The sequence below is a fragment of the Colossoma macropomum genome, unplaced genomic scaffold (genome assembly GCF_904425465.1).
Source record: "Colossoma macropomum unplaced genomic scaffold, Colossoma_macropomum, whole genome shotgun sequence".
Lineage (NCBI taxonomy): Eukaryota > Metazoa > Chordata > Actinopteri > Characiformes > Serrasalmidae > Colossoma > Colossoma macropomum.
Window position 1 is genome coordinate 95,197 of NW_023495346.1, and position 23,352 is coordinate 118,548.

A 23,352-nucleotide genomic window follows, 5' to 3' on the forward strand; every position below is an offset into this window, starting at 1 on the left:
TCTTATGTGGGGTTTGTTCTTAGGTAAGAACAGAATCTCCACACTCAAGAGCACAGAGGTGTGAACAAAATTAAGAAAAAACTTAGGAAGATGTTAGTGAATAAGGCCCACTGTTTCTAAGGGGAACGTCTTCCCCTGCTTTTTCTTCCTTATTTTCTGTTCATTTTATTGATTTTTCTCTCAGTTCTGATAATGCTGAATTGTGATTTTTCTATTAAATTATGCAATGTTTTGATTTGAATTCTGACTCTGGGTCTTTTTACTTTTTGGGTTATTGTCAAAGATGTGTGTTTTCATTTGTGCTATTGTAATTAAATGTACATTAGCGTTAACATGAAATCATGAAATTATGAATGAAAGACTAATTAATAAAGGTGTAGGAACAAAGTGTATTTTCACACCTGGAAACAGGAATGAGCTTCTTTTCCTTTACAGATAATGGAGCAGTTTAGAACAGGGAAATCATCAGGAAAATGGACAATTGCTCCCTCAGATGGGGTTTGAAATGTTCTGTGGGGATAAAGGGGAAAAGACATTGAACTAAAGTTAAATGCACTAGAACTGGAGAGAGTAAAATCAGTCATTTCTCAGGCAGGATTTTCATTTACCCATTATAGAAAAACCCATGTCATTTTTTTTTAACTCCTGTCCTTTGGGGGGCTCCGTACAATAGTACTATGTACAGGACAGGAATACAGGGCAATGAATTCTGTCTGCAGGAAGAAACAGTGGAACACGTAATGCTACACTGCCCTAGAGACCCCCGACACAGCACAGACAGAAACTTTGTCAAAACAACATCCCTTCTGAAAGAAAGACTAATTAGAGGTATTAGGACTAAAACCTAATGGTTTTGCTTTCTAATAGGAATTGCCTTCATTCTTACTATCAGAGACCACTAGTTTCCTGCTGGACACCTTTAGATCTCACTAGAAAACCATCAAATGCATCTGGAATCAGTTCCACTAAACCATTAGAATCCTTTACACTGCGATATCAACTCATCAGCAAAACACAAAATACCATTACTGATTACTGGACACCACCAAAATCAGCAGAAACTTTAATGGTTTGTGTCCACACTCCTTACCTGAAGGTGGCGGCAATGCACCAAACTTTTTGTTTGCCAACTCAGACTGTTGTGCAGGCTGGAGGAAGAGAAACAGGAGCTGCACTGTGGTCTGTAGGGAGCTGTTCAACGTTTCTCCACATTATAACAGTTTTTGTTTGATGCTTAAATAACTGAATGGAGAAAGATTCACCTTCTGACAAGCAGAATGCCAAACCTGTAATCCGACACAGAGGAAGTCTTCATCCAGCTGAGTAAGTAAGCTGTTCTCAGACAAACAGCACACAAAACAAACTGTAAATGCGATGGTGTTTCTGTGGCGTTTATATCGCCTCATTTTCTACTCGACGCTCCGTCAAATAGAGCTACAAACGAGACGGCCTAATACTTAATTACTACGTCGTAACGACATGTTGGAGTCGTAATAAATACATTGTATAGATGAGTTTGTATCCGTCTGTCACAGCAGCTGAGCTCTGATACAATGAGTCCTGTGTCTCAGTGGAGGCTGCAGGTGAGGAAGAACAGACCCTATTGGAGGGGGGCTAATTCTGTACTGGGGGCATGGTCCTAATGGAGAATTTTTTAATGGCTCCAAGTGTCTGTTGACCATAAACTTTTAAAGTAGCAACTGCAAGAAAATGTATCAAAAGATGGCTGTTTGTTCAAATCGGCACTCAGTAGATCTGTCTCTTTGTAGCTTGTATTAAGCCCAGAGCCACTGACTTTAATGCTATATCCACCCACTTACAGCAGACACAGACCAAGCACAGGTCCAGCAGCGCTCTCTCTCTTAGATGAGCTGCAGGAAGTTAAATATATTATTCAAATACACAGATTATAGATCAGTTCACTCTCAGTTGGTGCCATCAGAAAGTGCTTTGCTCTGCAGGCATGTTTACTGATCCATGAGGCGCAATTTCATGGTCATAGTGACATTTTCTCAGTTAAGTTCAGTTAAACTATGTATTCAGTTTGGTTGAAAGCTTATACAACTCTCTCTTTTCTCTTGATCACTAACCTCCATCAGATCTGCTGCTTCAGTCCTGTCAGTCTCCTTCAGCTTCTTTCTCTCCCTCTCCTCGCCTGTGTTTATTAATACATTATTATACTCAGATTTATAAAAACTCAAGAAATAATGAGAGATCAATCAATTCATTTTTTAACTAGTAAAAATCTTGAGAGCTGTCGCCCCTTAATTTCCATCTACAGGTTGAGAAATTGAGAGATATGAAGCCACATTATGATCAACACTATATGACCTTTTCACTGACATGAACTTACTGTAAACAACAATATACAGCAAATACTGTGCCATTGTTTCCAAATACAGAAGAGAAATATAGAAACAAAGAATATATATGGATTTTATTAACTCTGTCACTCTCTCTCTCTCTCTTTCTCTCTCTCTCTCTCTCTCTCTCTCTCACACACTCTATGAAGTTTCTTCAAATTCTTAAATAAATTCCCCTTTTTTGCCTCATATAAACCCAAAGTTAGTTAAGGTCTGATATAATTGGGTTACAACTTAGGAGGTTTGCATGTTACATTACTCTCTGGTAGCGCAGCAGAGGCAGTGCCTCCTTCAGGTCACAGCCTGCTATCACAATTTATTGTCAGGTTGGAGACAATTGCATGGTTAAATAAAGAAGAATGAATGAGAATAAACTATAGTTGATAGCTGATTTGAACTAGTAATGTACACTTATTTGGGGGGGGGGGGTAAGTTGCTAAAGCTAATGGCTAAAGCAGGAAGTAAACAAAACATGGAAGATGTGAAACAGTTGTTGCAGTTTATTAGCTTGCTGGGATCAAATGGGCTTGGAAATGTGATGTTAGGATGCAGTGTCTTATGGATAGTCCACCATAGTGGCAGGGTTAGTCTGCCTAGGCTAGTAATATATAGTTAAAGGAATAATGAGTTGCACTAGGCAGCCTTCTAATTGTTTTGACAAAGTTTTGACAATGTATGAGAAGATTTCATTCCTTTTTATCTCTGAAACGTTTCTATACTTCACCCTTCATTTACTAAAAGGTAGCACAGAAACAGTAATGCACTGAATGTTCACAGAGAATAACGTAGCTCTTATTATTACGCATTGCCATGAACACATCAGGCCTGTGTTCACTAGGCATGATCTTCACTGGCTTCCCATAAAAAAGTATTGAATTTAAGATATTAATACTCACATTTAAAGCACTTTATAGTTTAACTCCCTCATACCTTATTGACCTTCATGATTACTCCCCATCTAGACGTTACACTCCTCCTCTGCTAGATACTCCACATATCTGCCTCTCATCTATGGAAAGATCTGTCTCACTTTAAGAAGCAACTACAAATGAACTGCAGCACCATGACATTCGTCTGATTTTTTGGTTTGTATACAATGTGCAAAAGTCTTCTAACACTTAGCAAAATTACATATTTTGTGAAAAGTACACAACCTTTGCAGCAAACTATTAAAAATATTACTTTTTGATTAACAATTCCAGAAGGTAATAATTCTCTTCAACTCGTGTGCTAACACTCAATAATCATGGGCTTCTCTAAGCAGCTGACTGTGGATCTGAAAATGAAGCCAAGTGCTAGCTCAAAGCACTACTATCTTGCAGTTTTCACTGTCTAAAATGTCATTAAGAAATGGCAGTTAAGGGGAACTGTGGGAGTCAAGGCAAAATCCTGAAAGACCATGAAGCAAAACCCCCATATGAAGCAAAGCACCTGCAGGAAGGTTTAGCTGATACAAGAGTCCAACTGTGTGATGTTGCCTGTGCAAACATGATCGGCAAGGAAAGGTTTTTAGACGGAACTTCGTCTGTGACCTCATCACGAAAGTCAGCTTCTAAGGTATACAAAACATCGAGATAAGCCAGAGGCTTTTTGGAAACAAGTGCTGTTGACTGATGAAAAAAATGGAACTCTTTAGCCACAATCATCTTAGGTATGTTTGGGGTAAAAATAAGCAGCATTTGATTAAAAGAAAATCTGCAAGCTGTTAAGTATGGGTGTGGTTCTGTTGTGCTTTGGAGTTGTATGGCAGCCTTACCTGCAACCTCATCACAAAGATCGATGTCTGAAGTATGCAAAACAACATCTAGATAAGCCAGAGGGATTTTGGAAACAAGTGCTGTGGACTGATGAAGCAGAAACAGAACTCTGGCCACAATCACCCAGTGCGTTTAGAGAAAAAGGAGGTTTTGAATAAAAGAACACATCGCCATCTGTTAATGGGGGTGGATCTATTACTTTTGCAGAAAAATGTCTTTTTAAATAGTTTCCTGCAGAGTTTGCATTCATGCCCTTTCACTTCAGAAATCGACAAAGCAAATTATGTGGCTGGGTGCCCAAACTTTTCAACACAAATGAATGTATCTCTTGTCCGCTTGTAAACCCATCCAACAGGCAGGGGGGGATACTTACAACAGTAATAAAAGTGCAGTTGGACAGAGATGGCAGACCTATACTAACTCATTACTGAGGTAAAAGTGCATTTACTCATCTAAAATATTTTGGTAAAAGCCAGTAAAGTGCGTAATTAGTAAAATGCATAGTTTCAGATTCATTACTAAACCAGTTAGGCCTGTCATAATCGTTTACATGACGATAATTTGCCATATAATTAATAGCAATTGACAAAATTTCCCATCACTATTGATTGAAATTATGCACAAGGCTTCCTTTCTTGTTGGATGCAGTGTTTTTCCGAGCTAGCACATAAGTTCAGTCAGTGTAGATTTCGGATCTGTCAGCATTCATTAGTTTAATCAGAGCAATGAGAAAGTGCAACTGATGTGACTTCAATTTCTATTCAAGAGTTTGTTCAAAAAAGGTAGTTTGTGACACAAATCAAATAAAAATCTCAGAACTTTAAGCTCTGTTGGATCCTATTCTTTACGTATCAATAGCATTATACAGAAGTGAGTAGATATAACAGCAGAAATAACAACTGTTTTGTGTCAGCCTTAAAAGGTTCCCTGCTTGAAGGTGAAGAGAGTTGGAAAGAGTGACACTACTAGCAGTAATGCATCTGTACTCATGATTCAGTGCTGAGTAGTAAAATAGTCCAAGGTGAGTTATAAGTTAGGCAATAAATACTGATTCAGATATAGTTTTTTTTTTGTTCTCCCTGCTAACTAATAATTGGTATCAATAAAAATTGCTTTGAAAATGAGCTAAAATGTTTTTCAGATGGCTTTCTACTAAGCTTTAGAAACATCATAAATGCATATTTTTCAAATATTCTCTTGCTCCCATAAAATGTGGTTGCTGAGATGGCAGCCATTTTGAAAAGACAGAGCGAATGATACACCCCAACTGATGATATACCATTGGAAAGGCCAGGCTGTCCTCTACATGGTGCACCAGCACTGTAGCTTATATGGCTTTTGAAATATGCTTTGGGGACTCATGTCCCCCACAGAGGACAAAACGAATTACCAGGTCTCACAAGGATATCAGTTGATGCCTACTCTAATTGTGAAAAGTTAAATTATTTTTATTAGGCTTGTGCTTTTCCTCCATATGTAATGAAATTTTTTGCTTCTTATGTTTTCATGTGTGAGGGCAGTCATGGGCTGGAGGTTAGGGAACCAGCCTTGTGACCGGAAGGTTGTGGGTTCGATCCCCTGAGCCAACAGGACATGACTGAAGTGCCCTTGAGCAAGGTACCTAACCCCCAACTGCTTCCCAGACGCTATGGATAGGGCTACCCACCAATCTGGGCAAGTGTCCTCACTGCTCCCTAGTGTGGGTGTTTCACTGCACGGATGGGTAAAATGCGGAGGTTTAATTCCTCTGTGTGCAAGCACCGTTGGTTAGTGGTTCTAAATTCTAATTCTAATGTTAAATGTTGATTAAAAGTGGCTGCTTTTTATGTAAGGGTGTAAGTCTTTCATTGAAGTTTGTTATTGAAAGTCATATACGATTTAAACAGTGTGTGTTAATGTAAAACTATATCACTAGTGTACGCCTCTTAGTAATTTTCCTGGAGGCCCCTTTCAGTAATCAAAACATCTGGGCACATACTATCAGAGTAAAGTTGGTGTGGAGGGCTTATGCAATAGACTCACTCATGCTTAAATGACTGGGGTTTTTCTCTAAAGAGCTTATAAATTCTAGAGGTTGTGATTTCGGGGGGTTATGTTGTTGGAGGGCAGCAAGGCACATTTTGAAAAGGTTCTATTGGAGACCTTTTATTTATCTTAGCCAAAAAAGTCTATGTAGTATGTCATTAGAGCTTATACCATTGTTGCACTTTATGTTGAGTTTTGAATATTTCTTTTCCTTTAAAAATGTTCCTTCTCATGCCCATCAGGAGATGCCACCGGAGGAACATGACGGACTGCTGAAATCAGAAGAGATTAAACATGACAGTATGGAGGAACCATGTTGTTGCCCAGAATGTGGGAAGAGTTTTAAACAGGTGAATCATCTCAAATCACACCAGCGCACTCATGCAGTGGAGAAAGTGTTTCAGTGCTCAGAGTGTGGGAGGAGTTTTACTCGACAGAGCGGCCTCCAACGACACCAGCGTGTTCACACAGGAGAGAAGCCGTTTCAGTGCACAGAGTGTGAAAAGAGTTTTATCGACAGAGGCACTCTAAAAAAACACCAGCGCATTCATACAGGAGAGAAGCCGTTTCAGTGCACGGAGTGTGGAAAGCGTTTTAGTGACAGTGGTAACCTCAAAAAGCACCAAGTCATCCACACAGGAGAGAAGGCCTATTGCTGTTCATACTGCGGAAGGAGTTTTGGTAGATACAACCATCTCCAACAACACCTGCACACTCACACAACAGAGAAGGCGTACGCCTGCTCAGACTGTGGAAAGAGTTTTAGTCAACAGAATAACCTAGAAAGACATCAGCGCATTCACACAGGAGAGAAACCGTATCCGTGCTCAGAATGTGGAAAGAGATTTAATTATCAGAGAAGTCTGCAACTCCACCAGCGCATTCACACAGGAGACAAGCCCTATTACTGCTTAGAGTGTGGGATGACTTTCAGTCGGCTGGGTATTCTTCAACAGCACCAGCGGATTCACACCGGAGAGAGGCCGTATCACTGCTCAGAGTGTGGAAAGAGTTTTAATAACCTGAGTAATTTCCGAATACATGAGCGCATTCACAAAGGAGAGAGGCCGTATCTCTGCTCAGAGTGTGGGAAGAGTTTCACTCAGCAGTACAATTTCCAACAACACCAGCGAGTTCATACAGGAGAGAGGCCGTATCATTGCTCCGAGTGTGGCAAGAGCTTTAGACAATCTAATACTTTAAAGACACACAAGTGCACTAAGAGGGAGGAGAGTAATTCTATCACTGTGGTTCTCGAACCTGATGACAGTGAAGAAGCAGAAGAAGCCTACTCTGACCAACTAGGGCTGGGCGATATGGCAAAAATATAATATCACAATATTTATATTGATATTTTCACAATATGTCATTTTTTTTCTGAAGTTTGTTAAGTTGGAACAGACATAAAGCACCAATAGTGCCACATTTAATAACTATACACAAAACTTCAAAAGTGTACCAAAAAACTACTTTATTATTATTTTTATTCAGTGTTTCACATATTGGATATAGTGCAGTGAAAATAAACAGGATTAATTATGCTGTTTTTTTTTATTGCAGTTGTTTAGTGTTCTTCAAATAGTGACAATATCCATAATATACTTTGAAAGCATACTGTCATAATTTACATCACAGTCATATTAAATATCATCATATTGCTTCCCCTATGAAGCAGTACACGCTTTCCCATGCCTTGACCTGGCCCTAGAGGCACAAACGGAGTGTTACGAGCAAAACTGGCAAGATTGCTCCGCGAGCAACCAAAGAAACCTACAAATTATGATAACCATTCTGTTATCTTAGCGTAATGTAATGTCAGTGTATTATGATCCTTTTATTAATAACAGGCATAAAAAAGTAGTATGCTAAAGTCTTGGTAGCTAGCTTGCTAAATTTCCCGTTTCACCTTAAAAGGCCATTTAAGGTGGAATGGGAAAATTCGAACAAGAAGCTGGAGTGTAGCTGACTTCGGCTTCATATCACTGAAGAATTAATGCCCTTTGAAGGTATATGATTCCCTAAATTTAACTGAAGCCCAGAAGCGAGGTTGCTGAACTTTACCCTCCTTTGCTATCACTGCAGACCGGCAGGGTCGCCTACCACTAGTAGCCTGTTAAGGAAGTAATGTTCTTTTTTATTTGAAGTTTGTCCCTTTTCGTAGGGGAAGATTTCAACCACTACCCCCTATAACTCAGTTCCAAGGGGCAAGGTGACACAAGGGATGGGGGTAAAAATAAGATTGGGCCATAGCGTTGGACTGTCCAGCTGTAGATGTAAGCTGACAGCAGCGATTTGTTTCTCCTTCATCTTGTCCAGTTTTGTAGTCACAGTGACAAACATCCTGCTGCCTCCTTTTGCTGACAAGCCAAAAGTTAAACTCTAGGCTTTTTCAAAGGACAATGTCATGCAATTTTCTCAAACGATCCATGTTTGTATCTGTTGTTTGTGAACACATTGTTCTTAATGAGATGGAGAGATGTTCACTTGTTCAGAGTACGAAACAAAATACAAAAGCCAACAAAGAAGCAGCTTTCATTCTGCCTTGGGTCCATATTGGATGTGCATATTTTGGATACGCCTCTATTTCAATGAGAAAATGTAGATGTAATCTAAAGTGCAAATACATAAAATATGTCCTGACTGCATCCTTTAAACAACCAGTGAACCTACATGAGTTTTGAGACTATATTGCCTCATAGTACCTTGCATTTATCCCTCCAAGGATTAAAATAAATGGATTAATAAGACATTTTAGACCAAAACGTTACCACAAAACTATCGTAAAACAAATCTCAGACATCAGGCAGTGTTCAGAACCATATTGTGTAATAATTTTCTGCGAGGGAGCTTTCTGAGGTGGACATCTGGTTCCTATCACCGCCGCTGTGAACAATTCTGACTCTGTAAGTTTTTCCAGAATGGAGCATTTCACACTAAACCACTCCAAATGACTTTGTTTACTTTTTAACCATTTAATTATTTTGAAATAATGATGTTCACCTTAAACATTGTTTCATCAGCTTGGTGCTGCTTAAACAGGTAATTTCAGTGTCTGAGATGAAACAAAGTGGTCTTCTGTGGTGCATTCTAGAGAAACTTGCTGGGGCTCTTGCTTAGTCATTATTTTAGCAGCAGTTTAATCTCAGTTTAACAGGCTCAGTTAAACTGCTTACTTCAGGGGTTTAATGTGCAGCTGTGCTTTAAGTTAAACTTAATTGTTCTGTTAAAACAAGCAGGTGTCTACTTGATCTGTTGGGTAAACTGGAATTACTATCAGACTTTGTCATGATGACCCCAACTAAAACAAAACACTGAATAACAGTGACATTTTTCGCTATTTAAAAGTGCTTTGTTGTGCCTTTAAAATGGCCAGTTGTTTAATTAAAGTATATTATAGGTTAGCCAGTTACTTAATTATTATTATTATTATTATTATTATTATTACTTATTTAGTTATTAAAAGCATACTGTAAACAGTACAAAAAAGGTAATGTACTTCTTTACTCTGTATGACACAATTCAAATATATTGTTTCATTCCAAATGTATTCCAAACGGAACAAAACAAAAAAATTGAATTTCTGGACATTTTTATATGCATTTACATGCACTATACGTGCATTCATTTTCTGTATGGGATGGTAAAGAAATGTTTTATTTGGCACAGTTTTGATACACCAGTCTGCCATTACATTAAAACCACCTCCTTGTTTCTACGCTCATTGTCCATTTTGTCAGCTCCACTTACTATATAGGTGCACTTTGTAGTTCTACAATTACAGACTGTAGTCCATCTGTTTCTCTGCATACTTTGTTGCCCTGTTCTTCAATGGTCAGGACCACAACAAAGCAGGTATTGGGTGGTAGATCATTCTCAGGACTGCAGTAACACTGACGTGGTGGTGGTGTGTTAGTGTGTGTTGGGCTGGTACGAGTGGATCAGACACAGCAGTGCTGCTGGAGTTTTTAAACACTGTGTCCACTCACTGTCCACTCTATTAGACACTCCTACCTCGTCAGTCCACCTTGTAGATGTAAACTCAGAGATGACAGCTCATCTACCGCTGCACAGCCTGTGTTGGTCATCCTCTAGTCCTTCATCAGTGGTCACAGGACGCTGCCCACAGGACGCTGTTGGCTGGATATTTTTGGTTGGTGGGCTATTCTCAGTCCAGCAGTGACAGTGAGGTGTTTAAAAACTTAGCAGCACTGCTGTGTCTGATCCACTCGTACCAGCGCAACACACACTAACACACCACCACCACATCAGTGTCACTGCAGTGCTGAGAATGACCCACCACCCAAACAATACCTGCTTTGTTGTGGTCCTGTGGGGGCCTGTCCACTGAAGAACAAGGTAAAAGGGGGCTAACAAAGTATGCAGAGAAACAGATGGACTACAGTCTGTAATTGTAGAACTACAAAGCGCTCCTATATGGTAAGTGGACCAGATGACTGAACAAACAGGGAGGTGGCTTTAATGACATGGCTGGCCATTGCATACCTACATATTGATTCCGTATGGGGTCATCCTGCGTTCTACAAACGCAGCCGAACACGGCCTGACGTGGTTGTGACGGTCACCGACACTGAGCTGTCCGGTTTGTTTCAGCAGCGAATCAGATCCAGTACCACTCAGTTCTGTGTTTGCTGACCCATCCCCTCTCACTGGACTACTCATCACCGTCCTAGTGAGGGAGGCGGAGCATGACGGAATTCCGGTGGGATAAAAACACACCAAGCTGTAGATTCCGGTGGTTCCAGTGTGAGTCCCGCTGCCCAGCAGGGGGCGCTAGTTCAGTCGCTGTGGTCCTCTAACAGCAGTGAAGCGGAGAAGCAGCACAGTTGGCTGAGGCCGCTGCTAAAACTGCAGAGAGAGAAAGAGGAGCTGCGCTATTGTAAGTAGCAGCTGTTCTTCCTCCTCACACTGTTTACAGGGAGATTTAGTCGATCCTTTAATAAATAACTGAGAGAAATTCTCTTTTTAAAGCAGAATGATAAACATGTCAGCAGCCTTCGACCCGCTGAGTGAGCTGCTCTCAGATAGCACACAAGCCTCGCCATGACGTTTAAACCAAATACTGTACAAATGGAGGAATCGTCTCCGGTTTAACTGTCTAAACACGATACAGAGTTTCAGTAGCGCCGATGTTTCATTATAATCAGCCCTCCGTTAAATCGTTACTACGTCGTAACGACGTACTGAAATCCATATAAGTGACGTAAACAGATGAGTTTGTGTTTGTCTCCCACAGCTGCCCAGCACTGACAGGTCACTTCAGCATCAGCCCATTGTGTGAAGTAGCCTGCAGGACATTGTGGACTAAGGTTTATATCAGACAGTTCGATCTGTGTTTGATTTAATGTAGTTCTTTATTGCATGTATTGTATTTCATATAAGCAGCCTGAGTTTAGATAACCTTTAATGCTTAGCAAATGAAAACTGTTTTATATGCAGTTTCTTATTAATACAATGTGATTAAACTAGAGAATACAATAACAAAGCCTGTTTAAGCCCTTAACTGTATTAATTATATAAGCTATTAACGGTAATAATTACTAAACAACATTGCTTCTCATTCTTTATGTCCATGAATAACTGCAGCCCTTCTTCTTGATACATGCTCTGAAGCATATCAACATATGTTCTTCTCATCCACCTCTTTGTCCCACTTCGTTACTGCTGCTGTAGAATTGTAATTAAATCAGTTAAGAAAAGGGGGCTGGCGATTCCCCATGCTGGTGCTGGAGGACCCCTGCCCTGGACATATCCCCTGCTCTAACACAGCTGAGGGAACCTATCATCTAATTAAGCCCCTCTTGAGATGAGGTGGATGTGTTGGAGCAGGAAAATGTACATGACCGAGGTTGAAAACCACTTGAGCATCACATGAGTGATTCAGATTTGTTTCTGTGCATCTAGCATTACAGTTGAACTGTATCCCTTTCACTATCATATAGCATCATACTGTAATACTGAGGAAGTGTTCAGCTTAGCACAGGGGCTCCCAGTCCCAGGCCTGGTGACCACAGTGGACTGGGACACACATTTTGTGCTTTGTCTCAGTTAGCACACCTGACTTAACTCATTAACTAATTATCAAGCACCTCGCGGTCTAGGTCAGGTGTGTAGAGTAGGGAAAACACAAAAATGTACAAACTTTGGGGTTGCCAGGACTGGGATTAGGAACCCCTGGCTTAGCATGATGAGAAATACAGAAAAAGCAGTCTTCATATCCTTGACTGTATAGTATAGCTTTATTTATGAATAGCAAGTAATACAGAATAGTTTGGCAGTGAAATATCCTTTACTGTGTTGTACACAGTTGTGCTACAGAGTCCTGTTTTTCCATGATCAGCTGGATCACTGGGTGGATGCTTGGGGTTCTTATGAATTTACTGTTTTTGTTTATATATAGTTATATTGATAAATAACAAAACAGTGTATTTTCTGGAGAAAATGGTAGAGATAAAATATAACGCACCAGGTCACTGCTGGAACACAATTCTGTGGTTTAAAAAATGAAGGCCACTTGGGGGTTTAGCAGTAATGCTTTACTGTCTGTTTAGAAGTTTATGAATGCAGATCTTGGGAGTTATATTCTCTTATTCTTTCTAACTGACACCTCTGTGAAGTATGAGAAAACAATAGTACTGTACATTTCTCATCATGAAGTGTGAAGAACATATTTAAATACCTGAAAATCTTGAGTCTTACAAAGACTCTTTAAACAAGTAGGCCTTTCTCTGTTTATCACTACCAACCTATCAATCTTCTTCTTCTTCTTCTTCTTATTATTATTATTATTATTATTATCTTCTGGAAGCACAGACCATACAAAGGAAAAATACTAAAGAAAAAAATGACCTATAATGTATTATTGACCAGTGTTATCTTCAAGGTTGTCAAAAATGCAGAGACTACTATTACTCAGTGCCCTCAAATGCACATTTGCAGTGGTGGACCTGACCTATTTGGTGCCCTTGGCTAAATTTAACTTGCTGCCCGAAACCACCCTCCCACCCAGCCCCTGCTGTAGGGGTGTAACAAAGTAAACAACAACAGGATTATAGTAATCATTTTTCTTCTTTCAGATATTGTTAAAAATATGGTAAGAATATCATGCATGTAGCATCAAGAATCAAACAGAACTATGGGCTGAGTGTATCATTACACTCCAACTCCACTGTCCTCAGATTGTGATCTGTATTAATGGTCTAGATAATAATCATAAGATTATTACAAACTTGTTCCTGCACTCATTTTTAGTATTAGTACTAAACTCCTACAATGTATCCATTTTACTTAATAGTTTATATGCAAAGATTCATGGTAGATATTAGTTTATTTTGTGTTGTGTTCAAACCCCCCGATCATGAGACAGAAGTGTTGTCATCCGTCTTCAGCCATTAGACTCCAGTGTAAACAAATAGCATAAGGGTGCACTGCTAAAGTTAGCATTTCTCTTTTACTCAGATTTTATGCATATGGTGGTGTATTTTTTATAGTTTTTTTATAGTTTTCCTACAATTAGATTTTAAAACAAATCACAATGAATCACCTTGCTTAGTATCACAATGTATTGCAATATATTGAATCATGATCTCTGTATCATGATAAGTATAGTATTGCCAGGTTCTTGCCAATACACAGCCCTAATATTAATAAACTTGTGTTTATTATTTATGTTTGTTTCCCATCTAAAGTGCACAATAAACAAATCACTGTTTTTTTATATATTACTGGAAAATTACATTGCTTGCATGTATGGCTGGTCAGTAATGTGCAGGCATGTATCACTGAAATAAGCTGAAATTTGTAAACCTTTCAGATGAATCTTTTAACTCTTACAATGAATAATAAGATGAAACAAATGTAAGATTCACTATTGCAGAACTTAACAGTCACATCAAAGTTTTCTGTACATGTAATGCAAAAAATACACTTTTATAGGAAAATTACTTGGCATGTATGGCCGGTGTTCACAGATTTTTTACCGAAAAGACGAGCATACCCACTTTAAGGGGCTTAAGGCATGAACATTGACAATTTACAAATTTGCCTCCTCTACAAAAGAGTCCTTCTAAGGTGAACTTATGGCTGGTGCACAAGTCTTCTTGAAAAGTCATCTTTTTGCTAACAGTGCCGAGCTGCTTGTTAGTAGATTCTTTGGGATACAGGCACATGCGAAATTGTCTGAAATTGATTGGTCATCTACAGGCAGTTCACACACTTGTTTTTACTGGGTGGATTTTGGAATCAGGTGGTAAAACATTTGTAGAGAAAATGTTAGTGTTGAGGTGGAGATATTAGAGTTAGTCAGCAATTGGAGTAGTCAGAAAAGAGCTGAGAAGGTATGTAAATGTTAGTAAAGGACACAGAGATTCTGGGATCAGTTCCTGTGTCTCCTTGGTAATCCTGCTGTGCAGACCGTACAGGCTGAAATAAGATCTAGCAGAAGCTGGAACAGTTCAGAAAATGAGTGAGAAACAGAAAAACAGAGATAAGAAGGTTTTCAGAACATTAAAGAATGTAGGTACAGTCTTGTGAGCAGAAAATGATGATTTCATTTCACAATTGAAGTCGTTTTTTTCTTTATTTTAATGCACATTTTCTGTTAGTCACTCAAACCACTTTTTAGTTGTATTTTTGTTGCATTCAAGTTGAGTTTTCAATATTTCTTTCTTTTTTTCCTTTTAGATGCAACCAGAGGGACGTGACAGACTGCTGAAATCAGAAGAGATTAAACATGAGAATTTGGTGGAACCATATAGCTGCCCAGACTGTGGGAAGAGTTTCAGACAGGAGAATCATCTGAAATCACACCAGCGCACCCACGCTGTGGAGAAGGTGTTCCAGTGCTCAGAATGTGGCAGAACGTTTAATCGACATAGTGGTCTCCAACGACACCAACGCATTCACACAGGAGAGAAGCCGTTTCAGTGCACAGAGTGTGAAAAAGGTTTTATTGACAAAGACACTCTAAAAAAACACCAGCGCATTCATACAGGAGAGAGGCCATTTCAGTGCACGGAGTGTGGAAAGAGTTTTAGAGACAGCGATACTCTCAAAAAACACCAGCGTACGCACACAGGAGAAAAGCCCTACTGCTGTACATGCTGTGGAAGGAGTTTTAGTAGATACAGTGGTCTCCAATTACACCAGCGCACTCACACCGGAGAGAAGCCCTATGTCTGCTCAGACTGTGGAAAGAGTTTTAATCAACAGACTAATCTCCAAGTACACCAGCGCATTCACACCGGAGAGAAGCCGTATCGCTGCTCAGAGTGCGGGAAGAGATTTAGTGACGGCAGTCATTTCAGAAAACACCTGATTCTTCATTCAGGAGAGAAACCGTACGCCTGCCCAGAGTGCGGGAAGGGTTTTAATCAACATGGTAGTCTCCAACAACACCAGCGCACCCACACAGGAGAGAAGCCCTATCACTGTACAGAGTGTGATAGGAGTTTTAATCGACCGGGTGTTCTCCGACAACACCAGCGCATTCACACGGGAGAGAAACCGTATCAGTGCTCAGAGTGTGGGAAGAGTTTTAATCACCGGAGTAACTTCCAGCTCCACCAGCGCATTCACACAGGGCAGAAGCCGTATTACTGCTTAGAGTGTGGGTTGACCTTCAGTCGGCTGGGTGTTCTCCAACAACACCAGCGTGTGCACACCGGAGAGAGGCCGTATCTTTGCTCGGAGTGCGGGAAGAGTTTTAATCACCCGAGCAATTTCCGACTCCACAAGCGCATTCACACCGGAGAGAAGCCGTATCTCTGCTCAGAGTGTGGGATGACTTTTACTCAGCTGTATAATTTCCAACAACACCAGCGAGTTCACACAGGAGAGAGGCCGTATTACTGCTCTGAGTGCGGGAAGAGCTTTAAGTATTCAAAAAGTTTAAAGATGCACAAGTGCATGAAGAGTGAGGAGGACAATTCTGTAACTGTTGTTCTTGAACCTGATTACAGTGAAGAAGCAGAAGATCTGGCTGAGAGTAGCAGTCCACATCTTCACGCTCCCACAGAGGAGGGAGAAACACAGGAGCTGGACTGTTGAACATAGGGAACTCAAAGGAATGGTAGTAGGTATACACAGAAGCATCTTTTGTCCAGACCTGGTTAAGCAGGCTAACTTCAACTCTCACACCAGTGTTTTCTTAGTTGGACACATGAACATTTTGTTGAGGCTTTATGTAGGATTTACATGATATATAATATTCAAATGTTGCATGATATAGAGAAATATTGTATTTGCATGCTTGTTTGTTTTTTTTTCCCTGCATTATTCTGTGTCCTCACTATCATGTTTTGCACATGTGAAGCAGACCTTATATAATTGATATAAAAATTTTAAAAAGAGATCATGCCATATTGATTTTGCAGCCATAAACATTGTGAAAATATGGACGTAATCTAAAAGGTCTATAAAATGTGGAAAGTATATGTGCAGATGTGGTAGGAAATAGCAACTGGTTCTACACTAAGATGTTCTGCCGTGTAAAGATTTTTTTTTACTCAAGGGTCTTCAGTACCTTTAGTTAGGGAACATAATTGTACCATATTCCATATATCACACATAGGTTTTAAGTTGTATTCCACACACCTGGTCTTAATTTTTGCTCTGTTATAAAATGTAAACATATACACAGAAAAGGTACCAATATGCATGTCTCCATAGTCACCATTTACTCTGTGCTACCACTCTCATGTAAAATCGCTTATTTTTTCCTCGTCTTGCTTAGCCTATTTAATATAGTCCATTTTGCTTTGCATTGCAGATTGAATAGAAGAAAGTTTTAAGTTGTTATTTTTTTAATTTCAGCATTTAATGCCAGAACCTTGCAAGGGAAGGTGCCAATGAAAATTTAAAATTTCATTTTTAAATACAGATCTGTAAAATGTATTGTGAATCATTATTCACAAGCCTTTATAATACTGAAATACATTTGTTATTGTTTTTTATTTAAGCCATCTCATCATTTTTTTTATAACCGTAAAAAAGGTTCCTCATGCAATATGTGTACATAAACAAGCACTTATGTATTACAGCAGACAATATCTTACTTAATGTCTCAATTCTTGTGCTGTGTTAATCATGTAATAATCAGCTCTGTTCATATGTTTTGCATAATGTTGTTGTAACACGCCTGCATGACAGGACATTTTTATAAGGACTGGATGTTTCTGTAATGTGTGATTTTCTTTCTTCCTGCAAAAAAGTGTGCATGTTGTGAAATACTGATCAGATGATAAGACATCAACACTACTCAAGCAAGTGGTAAGTTTGTGTGGTACTAGTCTAAGTGTTTTTATTTGGAGTGTCATTAGCTGGGGTGAGTGATATGGCAAATATATATTTCAAAATAATATTTTATAATATTAGACAGTAAACAGGCAGACGCTTGTCTCGAGCCACTTACGGTCTGTTTTGTCTTTGTCTCTTACAGCCATGTTGTGTGAATTTTAGGCCTTGAAAATCTTTAATTATTTTTTCTTTGGCATTCATCAACAAAGTATTCATCAAAGTAAGCGCTTAACCTTCAGATGATGTTATTTTCCCACATATGTGTCAAACCACATACTACACCTGTATGAGCTCTTTTTTTCTGAAATGTACAGCATTTTTTGCAACCCAGGTAACAATTTTTAGGATAATGTATAAACAGCATTTAAAAGACTGTGTTAGTTGAATTAATTATTTTCTAGCAAGAAATACATTTATGAAATGTTTTTTTGAACTTTCAAAATAAATAATAAAAATCCAAAGTTTGCTGTGTTTTCTATTCCTCATACACATGACTTCAGAGACCTTAGTTTTTTCTCTCTATACAAAAAAATTTTGTGTATCAGTGATTTTAACTAATGACTCACACAACCAAATTGACACTTCTGGTAACACAACATAGTCTTCAATGTTTTAATACTATTTTCACTAAAGTGACTGAATGACAGGGTTGAATACAGATCATATTCCCTGTTAAGTTGACATTAAAACAGTAAAAACATAAAAGTATACAATGTAAAGCAGAAGGGAAAGTTTAAAAATTATTTTAATCAAATGGGGTGCAGGATTGGGTAACAGACAAAATGTGGGACCCAGTTTACAATGACTTTATTTGTAAATTAAATTATTTGATGAAAATAATTCTTATAACATTTATCATTACAATAACATTGTAATAAAAGTGTTGCTGGACGATTTTAATGAATATATATCATAGATAAGTTAATGGTCAGTGAGGTGGGACAGCCAAACTCACCATATTAAAGGTGGACATAGACGTTTTAGGTGTTTTTGTGATCATCTGAAAGCCTCAACAAAATTTGAACGCTAATTTTAATAGATCTCTCATAGATCATAAAAAGATAGATAATAAGGAGGATACTGAAAATAACAACATATGGTATATGCGAGTGTCTCATGTAAATACTTTGCAATTGACCTAAATACCAAAACAATTACACCGGATAATCCGAGGTCTGTAAGTGTTCACTGTCCAGTCTGCGAGTTCCTCGCATTGAGGTCCCAGCAAGAGGTTGTTTGTTATGGGTGAGATAAAAGCCTCTGTTGACCAGGTGGTGGCGCTGCAGTACTAGAACTGTGGTTCTCCAACCCCAGCAGAGCGGAGAAGAAGAGTCCCGTCTGCTGGACCGGACTGACAGAAGCTCCGGAGGTGAGCAGCGGTTTGGTTTAACACTCGCTGTCCGCGGGTCGCGTTACCGTTTATCCCGACAGACACGGCGGAGAATCTGCTCTGTTCTTTTTAGAAAGCTGGGACACAAAACGCCGCGTGTACAAAATAAACACGCCCTGATAAAAAAAACAACAACGACAGAAAAAACAGCTCAGACCAGCATGAACTCCGGGCTGGTCTGAGCTGGTTTATGCTGGTCTGCTGGTTTAGCTGGTCCGTTTGGCAGCATTCAAAATAAGACATACTGGTTTGGCCGGTGAGTAGTGCTGGTGTTTTCTGTGTCTTTTCTGGGTCTTTTATGGGTATTTTATTGTTTTTTTTGTTGTTTCTTGTTAACAGAGAACGCATTATTTTCGGTCCAGAGCTGTATTTATGTCTTTACACGAGATATGCTTATTAAACTGTTATTACATGTTGTTCGTGTTCTTATCGAAAGGAGATTTAAAGTGCTGTAGAAGAAGCTCATATGTCCTTTATATGCTACCATTACCAAGTTAGATCTGTCATTATCATACTGTAACGTTACTGTACAGAGGAATCCTTTAGTTGAATGTCTTTCTCAGCTCCATCGTTAATTTATGCACGTTGGTAGATCTTAGAGACCAGTGTGAATGTGGAAGGAAGCACTGAGACACTGTGCAGGTATAAACAATGGATAAATGTGGACAGACATACAGGGGCATATTAAATGTGCTAAGTGGGCAAAATGGGTAGGTAAATAACGCCTGGGTCTAGATCTCGTGGATCAGAATGAAGTTCTGAGTGAAAGCTGGTATGTTTGGGAGGTTCCTGGTGATTGGCCAGTGGACTAAGATGTGGTAGGAACCGCCCTAGCAGATGTCAAAATGAGGGTAGTGGGTGCGAGCCTTTCTTGAAAGTGTGAGTGTAAATAAACTGGTGGGGTGAGTAGGATCTTTTGTCATGAAGTAAGTCTTCCTGCAGACCTCTGCGACAGGAGAGCAAACTTCTGTAGTGGTTCTGAATAGACGCTTATGAAATCTTTGACAACAGTCTATTGTTTGAGGTAAAAGGATGCATGTAAAGGGTGTATTTACTCAAACAATACTAAGACTTGGTGGAGGATGCGGTGCGAAATACCAGAAAACAGTAGACATAACGTTTTAAAAATAAAACGTCTGCATTTAGCTCGTTATTTAATTGCATGCTACAAGCCAGTTGCATCCCAAGTAGTTGCTAATGTTCCTTGTTTAAAATAGCATGTAAAGAAAATTATTTCATCTGACTTATATGCCTGTGTGATTATACTAATGTTTTTTTTTTTCCTTTTCTCCTCCAGAAATGAAGGACATCCCATTATAGGACGTCTCCTGCTTTTCCTATTAAGTATAAATTGACTTTCAAACACATCAGGAGTTGGCACCCAAAGGAATATGTCACTACTGAAAACAGGAGAGATTAAATGTGAGAATGCGGTCTTCAGAAGTTGTTCCAGTTCTCAGCAACCATCTTTCAGCACTCTCCAAACCGCCACCTCTTCCACCCAAACGGAGAAAAATACTGCCACGGTATGTTTTAATCAGCCGAGTGCTATCCAACTACATCGCATTTTTACAGAAGAGAAACCACATCAGTGCTCAGAGTGTGGAAAGCGCTTTACCTATCATAGAAGTCTCGAAAGACACAAGCGCATGCACACAGGAGAGAAACCACATCAGTGTTCAGACTGCGGGAAAAGTTTTTATCGAAAAAATAATCTCCAGACGCACCAGCGTGTTCACACAGGAGAGAAGCCGTATCACTGCTTGGAGTGCGGGAAGAGTTTTAGTCATCTGGGAAGTCTCCAAAGACACAAGTGCATTCAAACAGAACACAAATCATATCAGTGCTTAGACTGCGGGAAGGGTTTTACTCACCTGAGTAATCTCCAGACACACCAGCGCATTCACACAGGAGAGAAACCGTATCAGTGCTCAGAGTGTGGAAAGACTTTTAACGACCACAATAATCTCCAGGCACACCAGCGCACTCACATGGAAGAGAAGCCATATTGCTGCTCAGAGTGTGGAAGTGGCTTTACTGTATACAGTCTTCTCCAAAGACACCAGCAAATCCACAGAGGAGAGAAAGAGTATCACTGCCCTGAGTGTGGCAAAAGCTTCAGTTGTCAGAGAAGTGTCCAGAGACACCAGGTTGTTCACACAGGAGAGAAACCGTATTGGTGCTCAGAGTGTGGGAAGAGTTTTAATAACCAGAATAATCTTCAGGTGCACCAGCGGATTCACACCGGAGAAAAGCCATATGAGTGTTCGGAGTGTGGAAAGACTTTTAAAAACCAGAATAATCTCCAAGTACACCAGCGCATTCACACAGGAGAGAAGCCGTATTTCTGCTTCCAGTGTGGAAAGAGTTTTGGAGATAGAGGTGCATTCAAAGTACACCAGCGCACTCATTCGCTAGAAAAGCCGTACCACTGTGCAGAGTGTGGGAAGGGTTTTAAAGAGAAAGGGACCCTTAAAAGACACCAGCGTATCCACACGGGAGAGAAACCCTTCTGCTGTTCAGACTGTGGAAAGAGTTTTAGAGAGAGAAGTACACTGAACACACACCAGCGCACTCACACTGGAGAGAAACCCTATCAGTGCTCAGAGTGTGGGAAGAGCTTTACTGTACCCAGTAGTCTCCAACTACACCAGCGCACTCACACAGGAGAGAAGCCGTATCACTGCTCCGAGTGTGAGAAGAGCTTCACCTTACAAAGTCATCTTCAAAGACACCAGCAAATCCACACAGGAGAGAAGCCGTATCACTGCTCAGAATGCAGGAAGAACTTCAGGCATTCAAACACTTTAAAGACACATAAATGCACCCCTGTGAGGGATGGTGATAGTTCTGTAACTGTGGATCTTGAACCTGTTTCCAGTGATGAAGCAGAAGATCCAGCTTTGATCAGTGCTCCCACAGAGTTTTTAGAGGAAGAGCACCATTTAGAGTAGGAAATCGTCCAACTTATTCACATTTATACATCGTGACAATGAGAGATCATGCTTTAACAGGATGTAAAGAAGTCCAGAAGTTAAATTAGAATTTGGGAGGTGGAGGAGCTCTACTTTTTTCCTGCTGAAGGGCTCACACTACCGCTGTTACCGCTGAGAATTTCAAACATGAAATATTGAAAATATCGAGGCATCTACAAAAGCTTGCAAACTGGGAAAAATTGCCTTATTCAACTGTTCACTCTACACCATCTTGGATATGCAATCACAAATCCCAAAAATGAAATTTGGGGTTTAAATTGTGTACATGATGTACACAAGTACAAATGCCATGCAAAATGAATGAAAACAAATGCTTGTCCACTCCCAAATGTAAAGCATGCCATCAACAGCACTGTTGTTTCCAAGAGGTCACTGACAACCAAACAATCTAGAGAAGCGCAGCAACAGTAAAGCCTGTTGGGGGACATTGTTGCTAAAATTGTGTAGTGTGCACTTACACTTCAGAAACAAGCTATGAAGTGTTACAAAGGGAGGAATGTAAAGCTGTTTAGGGGTTATCTGTCAGTGCACATGATCACATTGAGGAGGGAAATGGGTTTTAATAAGACTATCAGGAATGGTTTGTTACATCCAATGTCACATTCATGTTCTAGATTAGGGTGTGCTCTCAGTTGATGTGTCCTGTTTTATTTTATTCCTGCCTAGTAGTGATTTTATTTATTGTTCTTCAATATTATTCTTGCTATTTAGTATTATTATTGAAGTATTATAATCAGTATGATTGAAAATGCTCTTGTAATGCTGAAATGTGATTTCTATTAAATTTTACAATGTTATGATTTGAATGTTATGATTTTGATCTTCTTATACGTTTCCATCACAGAAATTATTTATAGGCATTTCTGATACATTTCCCAATTTCTATATAAGTAATAATACTTTAAATCTAGTCTGACGGTAAATCATTCAGCAGTTTTCATGCGCAGCTGCCCGAGTCTGCTCAGAACAAAGTAGCAGATTTTATTCATGGTTTGTGGTTTTTCTGTGCAACACAATCTGTAGTTAAAGTAGTTGTAGTTTAACTTTGAATGCTAGTTTATCATTTACATCCCATATGCGTAATATTTCCAAGACTATATTTTATCACATGAGAAATACATCCTAACACTACAAGATTCTGAGAAATTAGTTCATGTTTTCATAATTGCTAGATTAGTCTACTGTAATGTGTTGCTGACTGCCATACTCTTATATACTTACCAGAAAAAGAATGTCTGATCGTGTCTCCAGTTTTATTCAGTTTACACTGACTTCCTGTTAAGTTCCACTGATTGCTAAGTTTTTATGGCATTTAAAGTTGAGCTCTGGTATATCTTACTGATCTGTTGAACAATTATAACTTTGCCAGACCACTTCACTCAGCTGAAGCAGGCCCATTTGCTCCTTTTAACTGTCTACACTGTGTGTAGTTCTCATCAGTGGAGTGTTTTTATTCTAGATTCTCCTTCAGTAGTAATTTGAGATTTTCTTTGTCCACAAGCTACATC

The 23,352-nt window shown here is 39.4% G+C and overlaps 2 protein-coding genes across 3 annotated transcripts; both read left to right on the forward strand.

Moving 5' to 3' along the window:
* The first annotated feature begins 1,153 nt into the window (after window positions 1-1,153).
* On the forward strand, window positions 1,154-17,879 carry LOC118801833 (oocyte zinc finger protein XlCOF6-like). The gene is made up of 4 exons (XM_036562212.1): window positions 1,154-1,323; window positions 5,641-5,737; window positions 6,388-7,315; window positions 14,928-17,879. Exons 2-4 carry the CDS (start codon window positions 5,714-5,716, stop codon window positions 16,208-16,210), a joined length of 2,235 nt encoding a protein of 744 aa, XP_036418105.1. The 5' UTR covers window positions 1,154-1,323; window positions 5,641-5,713; the 3' UTR covers window positions 16,211-17,879.
* Window positions 17,880-18,394: 515 nt separating this feature from the next.
* On the forward strand, window positions 18,395-22,650 carry LOC118801832 (zinc finger protein OZF-like). Of its 2 annotated transcripts, none has more exons than XM_036562210.1 (2): window positions 18,395-19,104; window positions 20,146-22,650. In XM_036562210.1, exon 2 carries the CDS (start codon window positions 20,240-20,242, stop codon window positions 21,800-21,802), a length of 1,563 nt encoding a protein of 520 aa, XP_036418103.1. In that variant the 5' UTR covers window positions 18,395-19,104; window positions 20,146-20,239; the 3' UTR covers window positions 21,803-22,650. The 2 variants fall into 2 exon arrangements, with proteins under 2 accessions (XP_036418103.1, XP_036418104.1); XM_036562211.1 differs by having other exon boundaries at window positions 18,779-18,827.
* The last annotated feature ends 702 nt before the right edge of the window (window positions 22,651-23,352 follow it).